General features: G+C 35.9%; 1 protein-coding gene across 2 annotated transcripts in view; it reads right to left on the reverse strand.

Moving 5' to 3' along the window:
* The window catches only part of LOC123706969 (NACHT domain- and WD repeat-containing protein 1), a 55,820-nt gene that overhangs the window by 3,783 nt on the left and 24,317 nt on the right, over positions 1-27,720 (reverse strand). Inside the window, exons 2-23 of one of the 2 annotated variants that reach the window (XM_045656661.1) lie at positions 21,743-21,885; positions 20,775-20,963; positions 20,138-20,305; positions 17,253-17,403; positions 14,746-14,902; positions 14,484-14,636; positions 13,947-14,125; positions 13,523-13,615; positions 12,961-13,089; positions 12,231-12,336; positions 11,928-12,090; positions 11,380-11,588; positions 10,157-10,415; positions 9,242-9,420; positions 8,057-8,133; positions 7,123-7,665; positions 6,008-6,125; positions 4,584-4,713; positions 3,559-3,631; positions 2,786-2,922; positions 1,049-1,249; positions 119-253 (exon numbers count right to left, since the gene is read on the reverse strand). In XM_045656661.1, the coding sequence (XP_045512617.1) occupies positions 119-253; positions 1,049-1,249; positions 2,786-2,922; positions 3,559-3,631; positions 4,584-4,713; positions 6,008-6,125; positions 7,123-7,665; positions 8,057-8,133; positions 9,242-9,420; positions 10,157-10,415; positions 11,380-11,588; positions 11,928-12,090; positions 12,231-12,336; positions 12,961-13,089; positions 13,523-13,615; positions 13,947-14,125; positions 14,484-14,636; positions 14,746-14,902; positions 17,253-17,403; positions 20,138-20,305; positions 20,775-20,963; positions 21,743-21,885 (3,692 nt within the window). Of the gene's footprint in view, positions 1-118; positions 254-1,048; positions 1,250-2,785; positions 2,923-3,558; positions 3,632-4,583; positions 4,714-6,007; positions 6,126-7,122; positions 7,666-8,056; positions 8,134-9,241; positions 9,421-10,156; positions 10,416-11,379; positions 11,589-11,927; positions 12,091-12,230; positions 12,337-12,960; positions 13,090-13,522; positions 13,616-13,946; positions 14,126-14,483; positions 14,637-14,745; positions 14,903-17,252; positions 17,404-20,137; positions 20,306-20,774; positions 20,964-21,742; positions 21,907-27,720 lie in introns of both variants that reach the window. The other variant, XM_045656660.1, reaches the window with a different exon arrangement.

The raw sequence follows: 27,720 nt of genomic DNA on the forward strand, positions 1-27,720 counted from the left end.
CTTCCATCGATTCCATGCTGTAAAAGCCGGCAACGCACCTACTAAACTGGGTATCTATGAGCTGCGATGACTTCTATTTTATAACGTCCCATAGACAATAAAAGAGAAACTTGTTTACCTGAATGCAAGTCCCAAAGTCGTACGGACAAGTCTGTTGCAGAGAGATCGGCCGATAGAAGCAAACCACCTGATTTTGCCAATCGCAGTTGTGTTGCGGCACATACGTGTCCGCTTAGAGACAGCCGACAGTTGCCTAGAATAATACCTTCAATAGGTCATAAAAGTAAAGAGAGAATGTGAATTTGCCTGAATTAATTACAATTATTTATGTATTTAAATTATTTTTTAAAGTAATTTAATGATCCCAATACTTGGCATTGATTTGCTCCAGTTCAAACAATTTGTGTGACTCAAAACTTGGCGATTAAAAAGAGTAGACTTTCTTGCCAGTTCTTCTTGCCCGCTCTACGCTCTTGACTTGCTTGGTATAAAAGTAAATTTATAATCAATTTAACATGTTTATAAGTTGACGTTTATAAGTGTATTTGGTTAATGTACGAGCCAAGGCTGTATATTTTGCTTACTCAGGCTTTCTCAGTTTTATAAGCGACAACCTTTTTAGGTCTGGGCCTCAGATTTTTGTATCTAATTCATGATCATTTGTAAATTGAATAGGCAAGTGGATGATCAGCCTTCTGTGCCTGACGCTGTCAACTTTTTGGGTCAAAGGCAAGCCGGTTTCCTCACGATGTTTTCCTTCACCGTTCGAGCTAATGTTAAATGCGCACATAGAAAGAAAATCCATTGGTGCACAGCGGGGAATCGAACGTACGACATCAGGGATGAGCTGTAGCCACTTGACCAACACTGCTCTACACACAACAATGATGTATATAGAAAATTTAAACTAATTTTAAAAGTTTGTTCCCGAGTGAGGAACTCACTGTATGTACTTATTCGTTGAGCGAGGAAGACACCAGCTCTGGGGTCACCTGTACTATCTACCAGGCTCGAACTTAAATCTTTAATAAGCCGTGCTGTCACCTACCTGTCACCAAATCCCATACAAGGATTCTCGTGTCGGCGAGTGCTGACACCACGCAGCCGTCTACTGAACTGATAGCCAATGCTACAGTATCACAACCCGGTTTCCACTTCTTGAACAATGTCCCAGATTGAAGGTCATATACCACTATGAAGTTGGGACTCGGTTCGTCCAACTCACGAGATACAACGCACACGTAGGAACCTAGAAATAAGTCCCAATTTTCTCTTTTATAAAGAGAGAAATCGTATGAGCGGGATTTCGGTACTTTTCCGATCGATGCGACATATGTAAAATAATTAATATTAAAAAAAATGTTCACTTAAGAATGATGGGTTTCATTGAATTGATTGAAGCTTAACAATTAAATTGCCCCCTAGTGGGGCTTGGGCTCCAGTTGTGGAACACTTCAATTCAGATTCAATTTATTTGTACGTGCTTTAGCAAAGCCTAAAAAATACAAGTCAATATGACCATCACAAATTGAACACACATACACATCAATTACATTTGAACATATGTAATCTATCAAAGGAGACTATAAGAACAAACAAACACAATAAAAAAAAACATAGAACAATAACCTAAACTAAATTAAAACTTAAACCTCATTAAGAGCATGATAAACAAGGTTGCGGTAACTTGGCAGATTGTTTTAAAACACATCAATATTTTTATCGATGTTAGTAATGAAGTTGTAAGAGCGAGATAGCCTATAAACTGGACCAGTCAAAGTAGGAGATAAGCTAGCCGTGGCTACATATAGAAGACTTTTAGTAATTCTAGGATTTTGTAAGAAGATTAGTATGAATGTTAAACTTAAATATTTTATACAAATAAACTAGATCTGTTTTATCCTCAATGAAATTTGAAACTATATTGTTACGAAGACGGGTCGACTGCAATGTTTCTAGATTTTTCCACTACTTAGAGAACTTTTCAGCAGGCTGTAATATGATTTCTGACCGTTTCAGGAGAGGGTCAATCATATATTAGAAAATTGTAATTTCCATAATGTTACCCTAGTTTTCAGGAAGCTGAAACCTTTTTTCAGTCAGTTTCAGAACATGTGTAGTCGATCGGTGCAGTTTTCAGGAGACCCGTTTTTAGGCGTTTTTTCATGAAGGAATATTCTAGACCGAACTTTCTAGGTGTGAGACAAGGGCGAAATGATACGAGAGAGAGAGAGAGAAGATCAGAACTTTCTCGAAACTAGACTGAGCAGTCTAGAACGACAAGGACGGAACAACGTGCGAAAGAGACAAAGAGTGCGGACGTTCTAGAATTGTGCAATCGCTACTCAGTAGCAAGCCCGCCTAGAAAGTTCTCGAATATTGTTTAGAATTATTCCCAGGGATATATAAGCGAGCCGAAACGCGGCTAGTCGCCTTTAGTTTTGAAGCGATAACAAGAGCGAAACACCGAAGCGATAAAGTGCGAATAAAGTGAATATAAGTGATAAAATACTGTGTGAAGAGTGTATAAGTGAAGTAATAAGTGATTGATTTTGTGTGCTATTAGTGCATTTTTGCGTAGTTTTTGTGCCCATAAATTCCTCATTGATTTATCAAGAAATAAACCTTTGAAGAAATCTACGGCATTTTCTATCCGATCCCCTAGCTCGTAACAATATTAAAAAATATGTAACCTCAAAGTTGAATAATATCATGAGGCTAGAAAAACACAGAATAATCTGGTTGTACAAATCGCAAAAAGGACACAAAGAAAACAGGAACATACCTTCGTAGGTGATAGCGGCTTTGGAAGTGACGAAATCATGATGTGGTATTCTTAAATCGTACAGAAGTTTACGTGATGTCAACGACCATACTAATAGAGGAAATGGTTTTTGGGTTTCGTCACCACACACAAGTATCCTGGAAATATGATAGTTATTAGCCAAACAGTCTTTGAAAACCTCTAAAAATGAAATTCATCAGGATGTCCGCCGGTTTAATTTTTTGTTAAATTTAATTTAACTAGAAATTTCTTCTTAAATATTAGTTACTTTCAAATCTTTATAGCATTCCTTATGTTCATATTTTACACGTGACACGTTATAATTTATTACAATAAGGACTGTGGCTAGGCACAGCAACGTTGTGCTTTATTATTAGTCCAGTCATTATAGTAAGTTATAAGTCTGTAAATACTTGTATATTGACACCCCAAAAGTTGTCTCAAAACGTACATATGGTGGGGTGTACGCAACTTTTAAATTTCAAGGTCAAATGTCACAAAAATCGTTTTTTTGCGCTTTCTTTTGTATTATCATCAATATTGTAGAATACAAAATGTGTTTTTAATTTTTTTTATACGATGAACCGTTTTCGGTGGTAGTTTAGGTGGTAGTCTTCTTCTTATAAGGTACAGTCTTGACAGAGCGGTCGTGATCGCTATGTAGTAGTGGTAATCAAAGGGGCAGATGTGATGCGCTTCACGTTTCGCCATCGTTGCCTATTAGGTAGTGGCAGTGCTCAAATCAAATACAATTTCCCACATCAACTACTGACCTGCCATCGCCGGACACCAGCAGCGAATTCAAAAATCTATCTTCGCCAGCTTTGAATGTAGTTACACAGTCACCTGTAATGGTCAAAGTAAATACAACCTTCCGTTGTATAAAGGGGATATGTCTGATGAGAGACTCCCAAGTTTTAATACCAGGCAGTATTAAAACGTAAGGAAACCGTTGTTACAATGGATACGATGGATATTTCCAATTAATGGTAACCATGGTAACGAGCATGGTTCAAACTTTAATCGACGTTTTTGGTACTGGCAACACTGCCACTCTGCACGACTCTACTCAGCTCGATGTTCTAATTTGTATCTCTAGTCACAATTTCGTCTTGAACGCTGTCAAATATTCCAAACGTCAAAAGGAACAATTGGTTTAACAGCTCATGAAACTAGATTTTAGTTATTGACGTTCTGGAATACCTAAGTAAAGCCTGTAAAGTTTCGGCTTGGGACAGGTTGAGACGTTTAAGATTGTTAATGAATGTATAAAGTTTTGAATCGACAAAATGTTTGTTTTCAAAAAAAAAATGGTTAAAGATAAATGGGCCTGTGAAGTAGAGAAAGCGTTGGGCGAAGAAAGAGCGTATTAATCGAGCGTATAGCTTAAAGTAGTTTATGGGTAGATTTGGTTGACACTACTAATATTAAATAAACAAGGACTTGTAAAAAGTTGTTAGAATATTAAACTACAAGACATTTTGTCTAAATGAATTCAAATATAATCTACATAATAATAATTATTCATAATATTTGAAATCAAATTATCCCGAGGATTCCTACAATGTTTTAAAGGATCCCAAGGACGGCAAAGATCGTGAAGAACCTTACCTACTTATATGTATATAAAGTAAAAATTATAAGTTGATATAAATTTAATAAAATTTAATATGATATGTACGATACAAATAATATAAGAATTGACCAATTCATATGACTTATATAAAATGTAAATCTCCTTTAAAGATATCCTTAAGAGATAATCTCCTACCATTGATCTAGTCTTACAATCACTCACCAGTCTCGATGTTCATGAGGTTGACGTACATCCTATTCCTTGATAACGCAACCAAATGTTTGGAGTCGTGAAGACCATAGAACGGCATTTTTTGATTCATAACTCCTTTTAAAGCTACCACGAATTTACCCTGGAAATATATATAAAGGTTTATACGACAATTTTTTTTTTTTAGAAAAATGCTCAAAACAGAGAGAGATGGAGCCAGTTGGAGGAGGCCTATACTCAATAAGAGGTCCTTGAAAAAAAAAATGGAAAATATATATATACATATATATTTTTGTGTGTGTGTTTATTTTGTAAATTTTCAAGGAATAAATGAGGCTTAATTATTATTATTATACGACAAAACGTTTTTCCATTCCATTTCCATTTTGTGTCATCATTTCTTGAAGTAGGGCGAATGGAAAAAATATATGGTGGAGTTGAGGAGTTTATGTATCCATTTTGAAGATCGATGACACGAATTAAATAACTTCGCTCGATAGATAGGAAATCCAAAAATAGCTAATTTTTGATACTTTGAATTCATTTTATGACGAATATGTATATAGAACATGATTTTGAAATTTACACGATATATTTTATCGCAAGCCAAATAATCCATTTCAGAAAAATGAAATGTTTTACATAACTAATTGTGATTACAGGCCAGCGCGCCCCAGTGCTCCAGCACTGCGCACCGCAGTCCACCCCGAGACACTGACGTAGTAATTCGTGCTGGGATAGGGTCTTAAGGGCCGGCAACGTATTCGCGAGCCCTCTGGCATTATGTGTCCATGGGCCACGGTATCATCAGATGTGCGACCCGCCCGTTTGCCCTTTGTTTTATAAAAACATGTGCGCAATTAACTCTTGCTTGTACGGTGAAGGCAAAGATCGTGAAGATCTTACATGTATATAAAGTAAAAATTATAAATTAATTTATAATGAGTTGTAGTACGCCTTAACTATTATTTATCTATTTTAAAAGTGATAAAGATTTTTGCCCTAAACGGTTAAAAATCCTGTGCAATTAATAAAAATATTGATGTGTTCTACAAGAGTCTGCCAAGTTACCGTAACCTTGTTTATCATGCTCTTAATGAGGTTTAAGTTTTCATTCAGTTTAGGTTATTATTGTTATATTTTTTATCTTTTTGGATTAATTTTTGGTTTTATTTTTTATTGTGTTTGTTTGTTTCAATTTTCTCCTTTGATAGATTACTTATGTTCTAATATAATTGATGTGTGTGTGTTCAATTTGTGATGGCATATTTTCTTGTAGTTTTAGGCATACAGATTGTTTTAAAACATATAAATTAATAATTATATTACATATTTAAGGAAAACATATACACAAAAAAATACGTGTTGATTCATAAAACCCTTGAATCATTGATTGAGGAGATTGAATACAATTTAAATTTGTGTGTATAAAATACCTGATCTAAATCGTACACCCTCAGCTCTCGTCTGCACAACACGACGCATCGATACTCGTCTATCGGCACGAGATTTATAGGGTGAGTTACGCCAACTATTTTTCGAACTAATTTGCACCTGGAAATTAATCAGTACATACATATAGTAAAATAAGTATATATACCAAACTAGCGGACCCGAGAGACGTTGTCCTGCATGATATTTGAAGCTATTAGGATATTAAACAAAGTATGAAAGTACTGACTGTAGCGCCATCTATCGGGCTGATTTGTGAATCAAACCTTAAACCCAAACGCATACAAAAAATTCTTTCAAATCAGTCCAGCCGTTTAAGAGAAGTTCAGTGACACAGACACGTACAGTAGAATTATAGTATATATAGGAAAATTTTAAAATTATAAACTTTATTTTCCCACATGATTATTCTTTAACAGTTAATACTAATACAACAATTTAAATACATTATATATTTATATGCCTAAATCTTATAACTAACAATATAGCGAGCAACTCTTGTGAACTCAGCCAGTGTACAAACAAATAGGTCTATCTTAATATAAAATTGTGTCAAGATATAGTCCGGTCAATCTGTACCAAAAAATTTGAGTGAAGGTTCATACAATCAGAAGTTTTCATCATTCTCGTGCAATAAAAAAAAAATATTCGAGGTCAAAGGTAAAAAAATGAGATTTTCGTGATTTTCTACAAAACGGTAAGTTTTGTTAGAAAAGTATCCCAGTAGAAGGAAGTAGTTGTAGATCATAAATTATCTACAAGAATGTGGCAATACCTTTTGCCTACGAATATCTATTTCTGAGATGTAACGATTCAAAAAGTTGTTACCGTCATAATACTCAGAATTTAACTTGACGTAGTCAAACAAAAATCAAAATCTATTTATTAAGAATTTTTGTATAATTAAAAATCTAACAAAATCTTATCTAATTTTTAAGCTACAAAGTTGCAGAAGAATTTTCTCGAGTTTGGAGAATTACGTCCTTTTTAATATTTTTACATAACTGGCCGTAAATGCGGATAAATAAAAAATCGCTTCTTAGATAAAATAAACTACGTTATTAAAAGGTCATAAATTTAAGATACTTTCAGAACATACCTCGCAACATCCCACACACAAATCTCCTCCCTCTCAGTAGACACGGTGGCGACAAACTTGCCCCTCGTATCAAATCTAACGATCAAATCGAACGGCTTCGTATCAAAACCCTCCATAGACACCTGTTTCTCCCTGCTCTCCATAAGTTTCCAGAAATCCTCATTAATCGGGTAAAACGTCGGTACGGGAGGATCAAAAACATCCCTCATCCACTCCTGAACGATATCGGTTTGAATTTCCAAGCCTTCGCGTTGTCTCCTCTCTATGGTCGTTCTTAGGAGGCCGTAGAATTGTCTATGATCGTAATCCAAAGCGTACGAATGCGTCTCAAAGACTTCTTTCAGAATGTCTAGGTGTTCTGGAAGCGGGTCAACGTGCACGAGGCCAATGTCTTCGAGGAAATGGCCGCAGTCGGTTGCGGCCAGTTTCGCGTGAACCCAGTCCAATTTTGAGAAATATGGCTTGTTCGCGAAGACTTCGGGGTTTTCCCGTAACAAATGATAGTGTTGGAATGGGAGTTCGTCCAGTTTCCTTGTGTTGTATCTGAAAGGGAAACGTACGTCTGAAAGGGAAAAAATCGTTTTCTATGAACTGATTTTCTTCCATTCGTAAAATCAGTCCAAATTAGTTCGGTTTCAGAGAGCACTGCATCAATCATCTTTCTCGTTTCAACGTAGCCTTAATACAAATTGACAGAAAGAGACAAAACAGTACTAGTCTGCAAATAGAGCATTATAAAATATTCATATATATCCTTCAGGCGTACATTACCTCAATTGATTCCTTTTTTTTTATTTTTTTCTACTATTCCCAACACGTATAAAAACAATAACTTATAAAGAGAGATACTTTAACCTAACATATATAACTATAAGAAATCTTCACATATACACTGAAATATAAACATTATTTTTTAACTGTTAGAAAAACTTACTGTTCATCCGAGAATTTGTTTTCCTGGGAGATGAGCCGACCAGCCATTTTTGGATCGTCATCATTATGCCAAGCGCCCTGAAAGATTAAAATAAAACTTTTCGGAGTGTGTGCTCTGACTGGTAGGACTTACTCGGCTGCATTTATTTTTTATTTTTTTTTATGTAATCGCAGGCAAACGGGCAAGAGGCTCACCTGATGTGAAGCGATACCGCCGCCCATGGACACTCACATTGCCAGAAGGCTCGCAAGTGTGTTGGCGGCCTTTCAAGAATTGGTACGCTCTTTTCTTGAAGGACCCTAAGTCGAATTGGTTCGGAAATACTTCAGTGGGTAGCTGGTTCCACATAGTGGTGGTGCGCGGCTAAAACTGCCTTAGAAAACGCCCAGTTGTGGAACGACGGACGTCGAGGTGATACGGATGGTATTTTGTATTTTGCCTTGACGTCCGATAATGAAACTCAGCTGCGGGTATTAGACCGAACAACTCTTCTGAACACTCCCCATGGTAAATGCGGTAGAAGATGCAGAGGGACCCAACATCTCTACGCAACGCCAAAGGATCAAGTCGCTCGGAGAGGGATTGGTCATCGACGATTCGAATCGCTCTTGCATTCCAAAGAATTAACTTTTAAAATTAATTTTAGTCTATTTTCAATTTGTCTTTGGTTAAATATATTGTTATTTATTATTGTATTATTAAAGGCTTATTTTAAAACAGATACATTTATTCACATTATAACTAATCTAAAACACTAACTAACTAATTTGTGTCATAAAAAAATTAAATCTCATATATAAAATTCTCGGGTGTTTGTGATTAAACTCATCCGAAATGGTTTGCCGATTTTGGTCAAATTTTGTGTGAATGTCGGTTAGATCTGCGGAATCGGACATCAGCTATTCTTCATCCCTCTAAATGTTAAGGGTGGTCCACCCCTAAATGTTTATTTTTAAGACAAATTTTGCGGTACGATCAACCTATTACTTATTTGTAAAATTATAAGTTTTTTATGCTTGAACTCTGAGATTTATGTAGAGAAAAATCCCAGAAATTCCGGAAAACCGAACAGTCTCTGGGGCGGCATAGCAAAATGTTCCATGGTTTGTACATTTATAATGAGAAACCAAGTTCGCGAGCGCAACCAGTAATCTTTATAATCCCCAAATGACTTTCACTACACACCTCAAAGTATTCCACAAGAGTGTGTCTCGCAGTGTTGCAGTCTATCAGATATCGATCCGTGGCTGCGGCAGCTAAAGCGGCGTCTCTCCAACGAGCGGCACCACGGCCATCCCAACGGAGCCAAGGGGCTAACAGCGCCGTCAGTTGAGGCCAGAGAAGGGCAGCCGGGGCCCAGGGTACTGGAACGGAACGGTACATTCAAAATTCTATAGGTCAAATGAAAATGGGGAATTTTATTTTTGTGGCAACCCTGAGGTCGTGAATGTCTTGACCCTGTTTACGTTAGTGGCAACCCTGAGGTCGTGATTGAATTTACCGCGTTCTACGTTCTGGCTTGATCATCATGTTTTCGTCCTAAATATGGTCAGTATTTGCAAGGCACAGAAGTCTGGAGCCGAGACAGTTATTTCTTTTAAAAGGGCACACTAACAAAACACACACAGACACTTACAGATAACACACGACTTAAACACAGTACATGCACAACATTTAAGGGGAATCAAATAGACGATTTAAAAATTAAATATATATCTTCCTTGCAATTGATATTGGCGACGAAACAGTGGCTGCGCTATCTTACACCTGACATGGAGACACAAATGGATCAGCCTCGCATGACTTCAAAGCATCATTTCGTTTGACGGTCATAATCCCACCTGATGTTACGTAAAATGAGGCGTATGAAACGCAGGCCAGAAAATGCCTAGTCGACCGCTTGAACTAATATTATGAGCAATACAACCAATATTTTTGAGTTTGAATTTGAATTTATGGTTTATCATTTATTGAGGACAAAAATACGGACCGCGAATAATTTAATAAACATAAAAAAAAAGTCTACCGATTTTAGAAAGGCCGAGTACACATGCTCGAATTCACAGTCGCTGGAAGCACTTAACAAGATAAATTACTTACAATAAGTCTCCTCGCTCCTAAAAAGTTCATCATGAGCCAGCATGTCCAAGATTTCGGTATCATCTAGTCCTCTTCTAGACGCCGTAAGAAGGGACAGACACGCCTTGACCCGTTCAGCTCCGAGTGCGGCTTCAGTGGTTATCAGAATTTGTTCCAATTGAGATTCCAGTTCCTCACAAATCACTAATTCTGGTGCTGTTTCCGGTTCACTTTGTTCGGTGAAGGTCTCCGCTGATAGGGATATTTGCCAGGCTAGAATCTGAAATTGGTTGTAAAAATATGTGTGCGTGCACTAATGTACACACGTAAGAACTAAAACTTCTTTATGACCTTATTTTTCCAAAAATGATCTACTATATGCAACTTTACAGAAATTGCTTAAATAAAGCTTAATTAGGTAAAGTTTAACAAAAGCCCTTTATTATCACAGACATGAATACAAATAATAAAATTATTAATTCTATTACAGAATTTTATTAATTGTAATAGAATTATTCCTATCGTTATTGTATATTTTTGTTATAAATGGCTTCGAAACTCTTCGAATCAACCGTGGTAGGTACAAGAAAAAGATGGCGCGTAACGGAAAAATGTGACGCGTAACGGAATAATGTGACGGTATTTTTTTACAACGCCGATAAAGAAGTTTCACTTCAAAAAGTTATATAAAGAATCTATATATATATATATCTGTAGTAACTGTAAAAATATAATTTCTTAATTGTAAGTGACTGATTCAGTGCGATAATAATATAATTCCTGTTAATCATCCCAAAGCTATTCTTTGTTTAGACTTTACTACGCCTCCCACAGAAGTTCTGAGATATGAACCTGAAAGTAATACACGGCTCAAAAATAAGAGCTTTTCCTCCAATTTTGATTTGGTTCCCTTTGGAGTATACTCTTGGGCTGTGGGGTTCCAGTGCAGTTTATAAATTTAAGTTGGCGCAAAGAGCTGGTACTCTACTCTACTCTTGCTGAACGAAGCGCAATCCAGCGAGACAATGCCAGCGTTAAAGGTACACTGCCATAAGGACAAAAGTATTTAATTTGTTTTAATTTTCTATTTATATTATTTGATTGAAATTGAACTATAATTATTACTATATAGGTTAAGAACATTGTAAATACTGTATATTTGTGTTGGAAATAAATATATATTAATTAAAACTAAATTTACTAATAAAAACTTAAACCAAATTTCAAAAAGTTTAAGACGTTACCTTAGAATATAATGGAAGCGTACACTTCTGAACAGCTTTAACAACGGCTTCAGGAGGAGAAGCAGCTCCCGTTTTACTATAGGTGGCAGCACACGCTATCAGCACCGCTTTCGCCTCTTCGGCACCCACGGGTGGAGCCCTCACCACCTTCGGGCCATCTTCAGATGAAAGGACAGCCATTATTGCTGAACTTGACGGTTCGTCTTTCTCTGGAAAAAATTTTTTTTGGGAGGTTATTAAAAAATAGTATAAATATTATAAAACATAAATAAAATATATATATTAGACAAAAACTGTCTCATTTAAAAGTTATATGTAACAGTATTATATTTTATATGTTAAATTCCTGAACATTAATTTCAACCAATCTAGTTTCTAGAGCTGTCAAATCATTTTCTGTATGATGTATTACATGTTTGACAGTTCTAAAGGATAGCGACTAGACAGCGATCATAACCTTAATTTAAAAAAGCTGGTCCTACGAGCCGGAATAAATCTTTTCAAATGCTAAAAATAAGGTTCGACAACTTTTTGTTAACATGACATACCCTCAGTAACTGTCACAATCATCTTGACATTGTCAGGTAGCCTCGACGGCAGCCATCGGGCTCCTCTCAAAGCATCAGCTCCGCCCACGCAGACGAGTACTGGCCGACAACGCCCAACTGCTGATAGAAGTCTCGCTAATGTGGAAGACAGTGACGATGCCTCCTGGAGTAAAAATTAGCTTTGTTTTCTTGCATTCAGACATTTTCGTCACTCTTTGAGTTTGAACGAAATATATAATAAATATATTTCTAAGAATTATTTATATATAATGTTTATGTGTTTTAATATACTTAATAACTTACATTTTTCCCTCGATAGACAGTACCCGTGTGTAGTACATGTAACTGATCCACTATGGATTTCAACAATTGATGGGAACTGCTCGACTGAGATGTTAGCCCAACGTATCTGAGAATATATTGAATTTTTTACTAAACAAAGAGTTCTTTCTCTCTTGCTCGGTAATATCAGAGTAACATGCTAGAGTAGGACCCGCGTTTTTACTTTAATTTTGAGGCCGGCAACGCACTCGCGAGCCCTCTGGCATTGAGAATGTCCATGGGCAGCGGTATCACTTAACATCCGGTGAGCCTCCTGCCCGTTTGCTCCCTATTTTGTAAAAAAAAAAGAAAAAGAATTAACCACAAGGCATACGACTGGAACCGGAAAGGATTCTATTAATAATTAATTTCCATAAAACAATTAATGTTCACTTGTCACAATTTTGATCACAAAACTCATGTATAAAATTATAAATAATTATCAATCTATCAGTTAGTTTAACAATTCCACAGATACTATATATGTCGCAGTAAAGTAGTTAAATCAGAGAGTTAATTGAATCTCTAGACAGTTATATATAAATAAATAAATAAATATGTATATATATTATAGATACTAGCCTAAAACACTACATGGAAATATAGACAGGTTTCATATGACTTCGGGTTTGAACCAGCCAGTCAACTTCTCTTACAATACATAATACTCCTTCTTACCACAATACGACTTTTTACGATTACTGTCATTTACCTCACAACAAGGGCGAGATCGTCCAGCCAAGTATGAGCAAGCGAAGCCGCACGAGCTAGTAATGTTGCCTTCCCACAACCGGCCCCGCCCAAGACCACTAATGGGATTGAACTGTCGCTTTGGACGTACCTATAAAAAAAATATATATCAATACTCAATGGCGAGAAAAAAATAACGTGTGTTACGATAACAATAATTGTACTTAATTTTTACAAAACATATTATGTGTGTAACAGCAGTGCTGACCTGGTGGCTTTAGCGTGCAACTCTCATCCCTGAGGTTCGATCCTCGGTTGTACACCAATGGACTTGCCTTAAAGAAATCGAAGGCATGCGTCAGGCGCAAGATGCTGATCACCTACTCGCCTATACATTGACAAATCATCATGCAACCGATACATACATTTTAGGCCCAAACCTAACAAGGTTGTAGCGATTCTGATTTATTTTTAAATTGTATGTATGTATTAAAGCTATAGATAGAATTAATATTGTAAAAACTTTCATAAATTAAAACTCATTCCGGCACGGAGGACCAAAATTCCAGACTACTATTACTTACGTTTTTAATTCATTAAGCGTGATTTCTCTGTTGGACGTGCACTGCGTTGCTTTTTGACAGAACGACAGATGCTCAGATATTTCTTCAAACAAACTGGAATAAGGATAAGAAATTTGGTTTGATTGAGTATATTGCATTCCATTGCTCACGAAATGTCTGTAAATAATATTGTTCAACTAATATTGATACAATTTTTTTTCAGAATATTTAAAAAAAACATGCGGCACAGGTTGCTAGTATACTAATAAACTATCTTTATAACCCATCGTAGTATATAGGAAATTCTAGAATTAGTAACTACATACGAATTTGTCCCCTTATTTTAAATTCATAAAATTGTATATATGAAAATACAAAGAGAAACAAGACGTGGACGACTAAAGAAGACTGAGATAAATAAAAAAATATAAAAATTAAATCTCACCTAGCCGGTATGCCGCAATATCCAGCAGGTCCATCGCTATCCGCCATTAACCCATCCAGCAGTGCATCCAGACGTTCGCCAAGCGCCGAGCGGACGCCCGCTGTGTATTCCTCGTCAGAATTTGTATGGGGACGACCGCGAACGCTCGCCCGGATTACATTGCGCTCGCTTAGGTACAGCTTTAAAAAAATATTGTATTTGGCAAATTAATTATATTAAAATAGCTTTAACACACTAAGAAAAACATTTTTTGAAAGGATTAAAGCTATGTAATATTAGTAAAAACTTATAATTATTTACATAATTTTAAATTTTTTCGACGTTTCGTGTGCTTTTCAGCGTGCGTCACCGTAACCACGCACGCTGAAAGGCACGCGAAACGTCGGTTTTTTTTTTAAATTTAGAATTATGTAAATAATTATAAGTTTTTACTAAGTTTACATAGCTTTAATCCGTTCAAAAAGTGTTTTTCTTAAATTAATTATAAATAAAATAATTTATTATTACTTTTTTTTTAATGTTACACAAAGAGTTTACCTTCAAATCCCTCTGCAGGTTAGCAAGCCTCCTCTGTAGCTCCCGGTGATGGTCATCAGGCCCGTCGAGGACATCGGGTGCCGCTCCAGCTCGACACACCCACACACAACGCCTGGCCGTCTCAGAGCTCATGAGCACTGTGTGTTGTACCTCCTTCAAAAAAAAAATGGAAATATGTATGTCTAAATATGTCCAAGCTTGTTCCGTTTTTAGTGTAATGGAAAATGAATATATTATTAAAAGACGTAATGTATATGAATACCTGTTCCAATACAGTAGTAAGATAAGCGTCGCAGGCCTCTTGGGGCAGAGTCCTAACTAAAACGCTTAGGGCTCGTGCCATTTCTCGTCTCCAACGAGCGGGCGCGCCTCGGACTAAGCGATAACATGGCGGTGTTGTGCTACTATCCAAAGTGTACCTGAGTGTATAGAAAATGTCAGTAAAAGAAAACAATTTTTTAACCGGATTAAACCTATTTGTATTATTATAAACTTATAATTATTTTACATAATTGTAAATTTAATTTTTTTCCGACGTTTCGCGTGCTTTACAGCGTGCGTGGTCACGGTGACTGAAGACAAAAGGTGTTGAATAGTATTGTCTTTTGTTAACATAGCTTTTACACATTAAGAAAACACTTTTTAAACGGATTGAAGCTATGTATTGTTATTATAAACTTATAATTATTTTACATAATTGTAAATTTAATTTTTTTCCGACGTTTCGCGTGCTTTACAGCGTGCGTGGTCACGGTGACTGAAGACAAAAGGTGTTGAATAGTATTGTCTTTTGTTAACATAGCTTTTACACATTAAGAAAACACTTTTTAAACGGATTGAAGCTATGTATTGTTATTATAAACTTATAATTATTTTACATAATTTTAAATTTAATTTTTTTCCGACGTTTCGCGTGCTTTACAGCGTGCGTGGTCACGGTGACTGAAGACAAAAGGTGTTGAATAGTATTGTCTTTTGTTAACATAGCTTTTACACATTAAGAAAACACTTTTTAAACGGATTGAAGCTATGTATTGTTATTATAAACTTATAATTATTTTACATAATTGTAAATTTAATTTTTTTCCGACGTTTCGCGTGCTTTACAGCGTGCGTGGTCACGGTGACTGAAGACAAAAGGCATTGAATGTCAAAAGTATCACAGCTGTAGAGAAAGTTGTGTTATCTGTATTTATTTCCCCGAAGTTGGTATCGACTAAAAGATGAAGGGTTTTTGCAGAAATTACTCACGGTGTCCTCTATTTTCGCGGATTGTTTGTCTTGGAGTTTTTTATTTGTCAGTAAGTTAGTCAATGACACAATCAGGTTAGTTTTTGTCCTCAGATTTCTGTGTGTTTCGTGATATTTTTTTAATAGGCAAGTAGATAGGCTTCCACGCCTGAAGCATGTAAATTTTAGGGTCTGACTTTACATATATATTTTCGTTCACAATATAATATAATAAAAAAAATATGTGTTTATTTATTTTAAGTACAATTGCAAGATTTGGGAACCCTTTTAAGTAAAAAATACCTGTGTGAGGGTTTCCAGCTCTTTAATAACAAACTTAATTATACATTCCTTAAAATATTTAATTTATATATAATTTAGTTACATCTTTTATTTTATTTATAGAGATAGAGATGTAGAAAGATACATTAGTGCCTTGAAACAACAGGGTTGACAGCAAACCCCAAGACAAAAACTAATTTAGACAATAACAAAAGAGAAAAACGCACTAGCGCCAAACAAAAATGTTTATGGATCAGGGATAATGGAAGATTTTTCATTAATAAACACAAATCAGTGGTGGATTTACAAAATTTTCAAGGCTTTCAACTTTTTGCCGCCCTCGCCTTTACAATTGTCATGTCCTAGCTTATTTAATCCAACATTACGTAAAATAATTTTTGGGTTTAATTTTTAAGCACTAAATTATACCATCCAGTTCGCAGCCTCCCACCAGTAGTAGGACTGATATGTATATTGTATAGGTTGATAGGGGAAGAGGGACGCGGGATATAGGAATACACTTTCTGCAATTCCGCTCTTTTCACTCATACAAAGTGTGAGCTGAGGGCGAATTACTGGTTGGGGGTTAGGCATTTGTTGCAGATCTGATCTGACTCGTAAAACATCAGAAAACCGTAATGCAGAAATCTTTTTAATTTCTATAAGGTAGCAAAAAGATCGGTTTCCAAATTTGCCGCCCAGGCCTGGTCTGGTATTAAAAAAAAAATCAAAATTCTTTATTTGTTCAGATACATATACAATACAATACAGATAGAGTCCCTAGTAAGTCAGAGACCTGTGACAGGGAAGCTTCGCTCTTCTTTAAATTTACAAAGTTTAATCAACCAACACAATTGGTTAAAAAAATAAAAAAAAAAATAAACAAATATATGAATATATTATGATGACTATGTAATGTGTTTGTGAAAGACGAAACAAATGTGTGTTGAAAAAATTATACTAGATGATTTAACAATGCTTCTGTTTTGTTGTAGTTGAGTGTACCGAGCCAATGGTTATATGGTATATACCTAACTGACACAAATAAAACTATAGGAGCATTCAATACTTTATCATGATTCGAATATTTAACCACAGTCATAAAACGAATTCATAAATCGTACTAATTGCACTAGTTCTCTTTCGTCTCTTTTTGTCAAATTGTGTTTACGCTGTGATGAAAAGAGAGAGAAACAAAATCTCTGAAATTTATCGCATTAAAGTAATAAGTTTGCTAACATCAAAGTAAATACTTACCATTTATTGAGCAAGCTCCTATCATTTTCCTCGTCAGCTGTTTCTAAAGCTGCCTTGAAGTCAGCGCATTCTAATGTATGAGGTAGTAGTGGAGTGCCCAGGTTGGAGTTGAGGAATAATACAGGAACGACCGCACCCAATTCTGATTGACCTATTTGACAATGAAATTTACAGTTATATATTTAGGGTCACCTTCCTTAGCCAGGGTCCCTTGGGTAGAATGCCTGGCGGACCCCGAGGGCCCATATTAAGGGCGTGTGAAGGGCTGAGGTGTTTTTAGTGGGTGGGGTCACGCTACCCCTCTGAATAGCAGAGGGATTTGAGTGTAGACCCAGCCCCACAGTCAATCAAGCTCGACATCCTTGGCGCGGGCCTGCGCAAGCGCATTTTCACCTCATACAAAAAAAAAAGGTCACCTTCCTAGAAGTTATACATCACTTCCGTGTAATTCTTTCAAGCGAAGGTGAATAAAGGTGAAGGCAAAGTGCCTTTTAGCGTAGGCGAATATTTGGACCATAGATTTGACACCGATTGTAAATAATTTAACTTTGACATTATTTTATGTCCCTAATGAGACATAGTAAATGTAACATTTGCATGCCTAATGATTTGGCTGATTGTGCGGATATTTGTAGTTGATCGATCTAACCACTGTACCACTACCTTGGCAAGTAATAATAATTATTATTACAGTTTACATGCAATTAATAAATAACAAAAAATCTTGCTATGAAAGGTAAATATAATTATTATATAAGTTTTTGTGTATAGCTATTTAGAAGTTATAACGCCTTTAACAGAAAGTCTCGATTGTGATGCTTGTATATACAGCTCAAACTGAGATATTAACCCGTAAAAATCGCAATTTTACGATTGACTGACAATGCCTAACCCACTTCCAGGTGACCTAGATAGCTGAAATTTAGTACTACAGTAAATTTATACAGGGTGGTCCTAAAAGTCGTGGATCAAACTAGGAGTTAGATGGGGGTCATGAGCTGCAAAAAATTGTTTTAATTTATTTTGCGTTTTCACAAGAACAATTTTTTTTACTAATTCTTATAAAACTTCGATAACTATATTATATATCCTGTATCTTTTCACGATTTTCACTAGATTGTTATTAATGAATCCTTGCGTTAGACATGCTATGTATGGTTGTTTATTAGATGTATAGAAGATATTGTTACGAGCTAGGGGATCGGATAGAAAATGCCGTAGATTTATTCAAGGGTTTATTTCTTGATAAATCAGTGAGGAATTTATGGGCACAAATTAATTGCAGAGATGCACTATTAGCACACAAAAACACAGTCACTAAATACTTCACTTATGCACACTTCACACAGTACTTTATCACTTGTATTCACTTTATTCGCACTTTATCGCTTCGGTGTTTCTCTCGTGTAATCGCATTCAAAACTAAGTGACTAGTCGCGTTTCGGCTCGCTTATATATCCCTGGGAATAATTCTAAACAATATTCGAGAACTTTCTAGGCGGGCTTGCTACTGTACTCAGTGCGATTGCACAATTCTAGAACGTTCGCACTCTTTGTCTCTTTCGCACGTTACTCCGTCCTTGTCGTACGGCGTTCTAGAGTGCTCGTCTAGTTTCGAGAAAGTTCTGATCTTCTCTCGTATCATTTCGTCCTTGTCTCACACCTAGAAAGTTCGGTCTAGAATATTCCTTCATAAAAGGGGTATAACTAGGCCTGAAAACGCCTGAAAACGGGTCTCCTGAAAACTGCACCACTCGACTACACATGTTCTGAAACCGACTGAAAAAAGGTTTCAGATTCCTGAAAACTAGGGTAACATTTTGGAAATTACAATTCTCTAATATGTGATTGACCCTCTCCTGAAACGGTCAGAAATCATATTACAGCCTGCTGAAAAGTTCTCTAACCAGTGGAAAAATCTAGAAACATGGCAGTCGACCCGTCTTCGTAACAATATATTGGCCACGCTGTATACAAAAAAGTTATAAACAAAATATTCTGAGAGTAAATTACTAAGAGCCAAGTCAAATGATAAGCTTCAATACTCTGAGTTATCCCCTCTACATCGACAGCTCATCTAAAATATTTTATAGTATTGTCTTTTGTTAACACTTTACACATTGAAAAAGAAAACAATTCTTTACCGGATTGAAGCTATGTATTATTATAAACTTATAATTATTTTACATAATTTTAAATTTAATTTTTATGACGTTTCGCGTGCTTTACAGCGTGCGTGTGTGTAAAATAATTATAAGGTTATAATAATAGTTAGCTTCAATCCGGTAAAAAAGTGTTTTCTTTCAATGATATTTTATTTTCGTCATTGTCAACTATAATAATAGCGTTTTAATTGAGATACTTTCACATTCAAACACGTTACTATTCCTATCTTTTTAAGGTATCTTTTGGCAACAGCCTCCTCCAATTGCTGCCATTCCTCTCTGCACTGTGCCAATCTCTGCCATGTACGACTTCCTGTTTATTTAATTTGATCCATCCACCTTCTAAATTGTCTTCCTCTTTTTCGTTTGCTGTACCTTGGGCACCAGTTTAGTACTTTTGTTGCTCAAATTTTCTGTTCCTCTTGCCGTGTGCCTCTTCCACTGTGGTTTATTTGTTTTTATTGTAACATCTGTTACCTTAGTTGTTTTTCTTGAAGCTGTATCCTTTGTATCAACTAGAGCTATCAGTGTTTGTCTGTTGGTTGTTTGCCTATAAGTTCTTGTCACGTTAAGTCTTGTGTGTGTTTTTATGTATCAGTGTGCCGAGCATTGGCAAGCTATGTAATTCTGAGGCTCATCTGATGTTAAGTGATACCGCCACCTATGAATACTCAATGCTGGAGGGCGCATGCGTTGACGGAAATAAATAAATAAACATACGTGCAAGTTCAGCTATACAAAGTACAGGGAAGCGATGATCCCGCTGTTGTTCGAGAGGTGAGCGCCAGTGCAAATCCGCTACATGCATGCGCCAGCCGCGTTTGCGTGCGCGCACGCGTAGTCGCGCCGCTACGCCGCAGTGTAGCGCGCCTTTCTCTGCGCAACAATCTGTAACGGCATTTTATAATTTAAACTAAAATTGTATTAAAATCCGTAAACACATTGTTACAATACGTCAAGTGAAACATGATTCGTATCGTTGGGCATCATGTTTCATCATCACTATGCTTATGCATACTGTCAAATGTTGCATTTCCTTACAATTTCCATGTAAACCAAAAGCTTGAGAGTTTCTGGCCAGTTCTTTACGCCCTCTCTACGCCATTGATTTAGGAACTGGTAAATGTAAACTTAGACATTCTATATTTTTTTAATAAGTGTACATAGTTACTAATCTGAATTGAGTATTTGTATATAATATTTAAATGTAAGGGTCGGGTATAATTACAAAAGACATCGCTCTTCTAGACTATCTCACAACCAGGTCCATCGGTAATACATACATAATAAATAGTTTTTAAAGTTTGTTCTATTATCTATATCGTTAATTTATTTCCAGTACACTACTTCAACGTACCCTGTGAGTCTGCAGCGCAAACGTATATGAGCATAGCACGGCGTTTCCTGGTCCTCTGTCCAGTACTTTTACCAAGGAGGTAAGAACGATATTCCTCAGTCAGCGCTGCCACATTCGCAGGCACAGGTGGACCGACCACCTCCTCCTTGGGCGAGGCGCATGCTTGGGGCGATGACAGGGAGATCGAATCTGAAGATTTAACATATAATTGTCAACATATATGGCCAATATTGATATTTTTTCTGAATTAAATTACAAATAACATAGATAATTGTATTTTTTTTATTACACTTCGTTACACTACAAAATAAAAATAAAAATTAACATAATTAAATCAAAAGGAGGGCAACTGGCGGCCTTATCGCTTTCGAGCGATCTCTTCCAGGCAACCACTGTGTGTAAAGAAAAAAAATTATTAAATAAGATAGGCAAGTAGTGCAAAAATACATGTTATACACAGTTATTAAAACAAAAACTAAACAGGAATAACAAAAAAAAGAACAAACTCAACTAAAACGATGATACATTAAACATAGAAAGTAAAAAGAAAAAAAATGACACATAAATCACGATAATTTAAGATAAGTCTCACGTCAGTTAGTCACACAGTAGTTAGCAAGAAAGTTAGAGATACGATGAGGACAGGTAATATTTTATTATTATAATAGCTTTGGATACGATAAAATATTAATATGTCTACGACTGTTTAAACACTATGCACGCATTACCTAACCTAGTGGTTTAGACTCGCATAAGTTATTCAGCCTCGAAGGGTAAGGGATGGAAATAATAATTATTTCGGTTTGAGAAACACGATCCCAATCCGTGAAAATTTAAATAGAAATTGAATTTTGGCCGTCCCTGGTCAGCCATCAGTATATGTATTCCATACATATATAAAGCCATAGTTCTTTATGAATACGTAATCAGTCGTAACATTGTGAATGAAAGGGTTTATGAATACTTACCAGAAACACTAGAGCCAATCTGCGCCCTAGGCCCCTTGAGCTGCGGTTTCTTGTCCTTGAAGGATGGCGTGGGCTCCAACAACTCCTGCGCAGGCTCTGCCGATGCATCGAAGGATGGCTTCGTGACGCGGTACGGCGGCGACCTGCGCGTGCAACAGTTAATTCTACGCTAGGTTATTATGGTCAGAGTTAAGTGTGGTATATTTATATAATATAACATAGTTTATGAATTCATTGCCTTTAATATAAAACTTAAAGGCAAAGATTACAGGGAAGCTAAAAATGTATAAAGTTTCAACCGAGAAAGTTCTCATTTAAGTTTCAAAGTCTTTGTGAAAGCGTTAATGAAAATCATGGCGCGTTTGAACATTGACCCAGCGTTATCATGTTTTAATGATGTTTTGTACAATATTTTATTACAGAATTCTGTGTCTATACGTCTGTGTTACATCAGCGCCACAGATATTAAGATAACTACTTCGAACTTGTACTCAGAAAATTTGTTCACAACCAGAGTTTAAACCGAGGAACTCTGCGACCCTGTGCCCTGATATCAAATAGATAATTCACTTGAGTGTTTGCTCTCAATATTACAAGGTAGGTGATCAATCACAACTCGTAGGTTAGAAGCTTTTAAAGCCGTGTCGTCGTATATCTTTGTATATGTGGGCAAAGTTTGTAAGTGTCGCATAATATAGCCAATATTATAGCCAATGGGTACAAAACAAATGCATCATGCACCTGTGTTGTAGAATGTACGATGTGTACCCATTTGAGCCGCTCAGGGATTCAACCTTAATCATATTCACAATCACCGCCGTCAATTTGCGCTTACCAAGTATGTGATAAAGTTGTTAAAAGGAAGTTGTGTTCCGAAGACACTCTTCTTAAAGCTACAGCATCGGAATATTAGGCTTTGACTTTCAGTTTCGTGGTAATTTGGAGGGAAAAGCTAATTAGCCTCCAAAAAGCTTGGTGTGCTCAGCAAGGCAAGTCTGTACTTCACTCCGGGCCACCGCAACTGTATAAAGCGCCAATTCGGCCCCACCTGGAGTACTGTTCTCACCTTGGGGGGGGGGGAGCTCCCCAGTACCAGCTCCTTCCACTTGACCATATTCAACGAAGAGCGGTTTGAAGCAGTGAACAGTTTTAGCCGCGCACCACCACTAATGTGGTACCATATGCCCATTGAAGTATTTACGAACTGACCGAGAAGTAGTAGTGATCATTCATTCCTGTGGCATTGAGAGTGTCCAGGGGCGGCGGTATCACTTAACATCAGGTGAGCCTCCTGCCATATTTTAACCATATTATCAGCCATACGCGTTGTTTATCGTCCGCCTATATATATGTCGTATCGTTATCTATCTCAAACCTCTATGCCCCGTATTTTAACCAAATCAATGTTATTAATTATGTTTCTCCTTAAAAAATTAATGCGTATCGATGCTTAAAAGGCCAGCGACGCACTCGCAAGCCCTCTGGCATTAAGAGTATCCATTGGCGGCGGTATCACTTAACATCAGGTGAGACTCCTGCCCGCTTGTCCCTGTTCTATAAAAAAAAACTACCTACTGAAGTGTTTCCGAACCAAAACAACTTAGGGTACTCTATGAAAAGAGCGTACTAATTCTGAAAAGTCCGTAAACGCACTTTCGAGCTTTCTGACATCAGGTGAAATCGTGTTACATTAAAACAATATGTAACATAAACATAATATATTATTACGGAACATGTATAAATTACAAGTGAATTTTCAGAATATTTACGTGAATTTCTCGAATTTATACAATTTTATTCAGGGTAACGCTTGTGAAATATGAAATTGTCGGCGTGTTTGAAATTCCTTTATGGACATTCTGAACTAAAATTCCTGTAAATTTAAAGCTTTTGATTTTTGATACAAAATTTAGCTAATATATATTTACTTATGCGATGTCTTAATGATGAAGAATGTCTATCTATACTTCGAATATATATATATAGCTGTTCGTTGCCCGTTCCATCAGAGACAAGGAGCAGATTTCTGATTTTTATATATATATATATATAATTAAAATATTAAATTATTCACTTAAGAAACTTAATTAGCCCCCCTATGCTATGTGTGTGTGTGTGTGGGCGTGGTCCCTACGTTGGGAAAAAATTGGCTGGTGAAACACTAGGGTTATTACAGTTTTGATTTCGATGAGGATCCAACGCTTGTAGCTTAAATGCATAATCGAGTAAATGTAGACTTTCATCACCATCATTGATTATTCTACTAACAGAGCCGATTAAAAGTAACAACACATACTAACCTGTTGTTATATTAACTTAATATTTTTTCAAATCCTTTGCTTCACTAAATAATTTTCCATTTAAATACTGTAAATTATCTTTTTTACATGATTAAATCTACTATTTACAATACAATTTCATTTCCTCAAACGCAATAAGGATCTCGGGGCAGGCGTGGCAGGGGAGGAGCTCTGACATCACCGATGACGTCAATTGTGACGCGTGCCCGACCTACTTTGCAAAGCTCTCAATCTGAGCTTTATTATGTTCCGTGCAATATGGCTGTCTGTATTACGAAGAGGTATAAAAAAGAGGTTATATGCCTCCGTTCCTCTTAATTGTGATTGTTTGGATACCATAAGAAGGGGATATTGTTAAAAATGTTGGAAAAAAATGTGGTATAAAAGTCCCTGGACAATATGGGGAGTAGAGGGTTATAAATTAATAAAATAAAAAAAACATCAAAACAAATGGTACAAAATAAATACGTTGAAGCGAAACGTGCAATCATTACGTTTTACAACTTTTAACGATTAGACAACTATACATGCCGATTTTTGGACCACACAACATACATTTTTCTCTCTTTCTTCCCACCACCTTCTCAATAACAAAACATCGATTTAAAACTTAATATATACTAACAATCTGCAACATCTTATGCTCAAACCGAAACTGTACCACTCGAAGTACCTATGAGTAGTCAAATAGAAGAGACTAGCTGACTATATATAGGGAATCCAAGTGTGAGGCCTAGTGCACTTTCTGTCTTAACTGTACACCAACTTTCGTGTGAGATTCGGAGTCGAGACAGCGCGAATTACAAGGAGCGTAATTTTTTTATACAGAACTAAATAGAAGTTTGTCCACAATCCCTCAATGTTAAATTAGATGTGACCTATTGGATGGCATGCCTGTCCAAGTGATGCCTGTTTAAACGCTGCTTAAATGAACCCATATTATACTGTCTAGGGAAGATGGACAAAGGGTTTCATTCTTTGCTGTTTTTATTAGAATTGACGAACCAAATCGAAGATGTGCAACACCAGTGTGCTTCTAGTAAGTCAAATCCCATATGTATTTGACGGGAGAACAATCCCTTGACATGATTTTATTGATAAAAATGCCAAGAGAACTGCATTCATTAAAGAGATTTAACAGACATTCGGTCCTCTTGCTTCATGTATGAGAAAATAAATTGCGTTCAATGAAAGAAGAATTCACAGCCAGTTCTCAAAGACACAACAACCGAGCTTGCCCCTGTATAATTAGGCTAATTGATAATTTAATTTTACGTATGCATTACATACAATCTATTGTATTGTATAATTATAACACTTACGTAATTCAATTTGAATTCATGAATTGTGTGAATGAATAACATGTTTACGAATTGCCGGTTAGTTATTGCTGACTATAAATAACTAAATTTAAAAGGTCTCAATGTAATGAGTATTGTTAGATCCAAAAAGGCGACGCCTCTATAACTTTTATTGTATTAAGACGACTGAAAAAACAAACAAGGAAAATACCATCGCATTTTAGGTGGGATGAACATTTCGTAAAATATATACAATTACAACTGTCATTTATTTATTTATACTTTGTTACCATTATATACATAATTATACAAATAAAAAAAACAAAATGTAATTAGGCAACAGGCGGCCTCATCGCTAACATGCGATTTCTTCCAGGCAACCCTAATATGGGACAGTAAAAAAAAAAGAAACACCTACAAAGGGTAAAGTGCATAATTAATTTACAAAAAGACCTCAAAATAATATGCAACTATAACTAAAATTAAAATAAAATAAAATCCAAAGAAAAAATATAGATAATAATATTTTTTTATTATTAAATAGGGGGCAAACGGGCAGGAGGCTCACCTGATGTTAAGTGATACCGCCGCCCATGTATGCACCGACATGTAAAAGCTCTGCCAAAGGTTAAGTCAATCAATTTTTATAGCACGATTTGTCTTCAGCCTCAAAATAGGCTTTAGATTCAGGGATTATAGCTTTATTAGCGCAAAATTTCTGTCCAGCGAGCATTTCTTACTATATTATTTTATATTACGTTTTATCTTTATTTGTTAATGTGTTAATATTTTTTTTTACATTCTAACGACTAATGTGGACGTAAATATTATTTTTTTAATTTTAAACGATACGCGATACATGACTCATGTTAAGAAAATACCTTTTAAACGGATTGAAGCTATGTATTATTATTATTATAAACTTATTATTAACATAATTTTAAATTTAGTTTTTTCCGACGTTTCCCCGGAGTTTATACCGACTAAACGAAATAAATACAGATAACACAACTTTCTCTACAGCTGTGATACTTTTGATATTCAACACCTTTTGTCTTCAGTCATCGTGACTACGCACGATGTGAAGCACGCGAAACCTAGGAAAAAAATTCAAAATATGAAAATAATACATAGCTTCAATCCGTTTAAAAAGTATTTTCTTAATGTGTAAAAGCTATGTTAACAAAAGACAATATTATGACTCATGTTAGTTAGTTCAAGCAACAACTTAGGCTATACGGTCATTCCTTGCCAGTGAATCTTCTAAGCGACTTCAGCGCGTTGCTTCGGCATCTGATATACCAGTTACATAGTAACTAGTTTAACGTTTTAACAACGTTTCACGTACGTCATACGTGCTGAGTAACTCTGAACTATTCATTTATTTATTCAATCAGACAATCATTAATCCAAAAAAGGAGCTAATGCAGTTAATTGCAATGACCCTATGATGATGATCAAGAATGAAGTTATATACTGCACATATTTATATTAAAGCCTTATTTCGACAAGTAAACAGCCTTATACGTCTTTCAAAACTTTTAATTTTGATACAGCGTACAAATTTATCTAGGGCCCTAAAACATAAGTGGCAACGGGCGGGGATATGCCATATGCACAGATAAAAGGTAGGCTTTAAAGATAATTAAATGGAAAGGACCAAGGGGAAGAAGAAGAAAGAAAAAGGACCCTAAAAAAACGTGGATAGAAAAAATAGAAGCGTTAGCAGGAAACGAATAGAGAAAGAAAACCATGCACTATATATTATATATATAGCCTTGGATATTTGGCCACCCTGGAGGCGGCCTTTGTTCCTTCCCGTAAAGGGTTCCGGTCGATGGTACTGAAGGAAGTTAGGATATTAGGATAACAAGACAAAAATGCATATAACAAATCTTAGCTGTATTACTTTTGTAATGATGGAAAATAAACCGTCTTATATTATTATTAAGGTTTAAAGTCACATTGTATCTTAAAGGCTTATAAAAAGGTTTAAGAGTTGACGTTATTTTTGTAATATTAAAGTATTATGTAAGTATTTTTTTTATTTCATAAATTGTATTACGCACTTAAAGTGTGTATTCCCGTAATCTGTGTCTGGGATTTTATGAATTAAAGACTGAAGTATTTAACTTCAACTTAACGCAAAAATGTTCCATGTGCCTCGTACGAACGCTAATTATCTGTGTAATTCGCCAAATGTTTCAGGTTTTAGGTGTCTACAATACAATTTATGAAGATGTTATTGAGACATTTCCCACCTTAAGTCGGAAATATTTCAAGATGCGGGAAGATTTTGACTTAATAGCAGTAAGAACAATTTTTTCTTTAAAATATTAAGTTGTCTTTATTATTCAATTACAGTTTTCGTTTTTAT

The sequence above is a fragment of the Pieris brassicae genome, chromosome 3 (assembly GCF_905147105.1).
Source record: "Pieris brassicae chromosome 3, ilPieBrab1.1, whole genome shotgun sequence".
NCBI lineage: Eukaryota > Metazoa > Arthropoda > Insecta > Lepidoptera > Pieridae > Pieris > Pieris brassicae.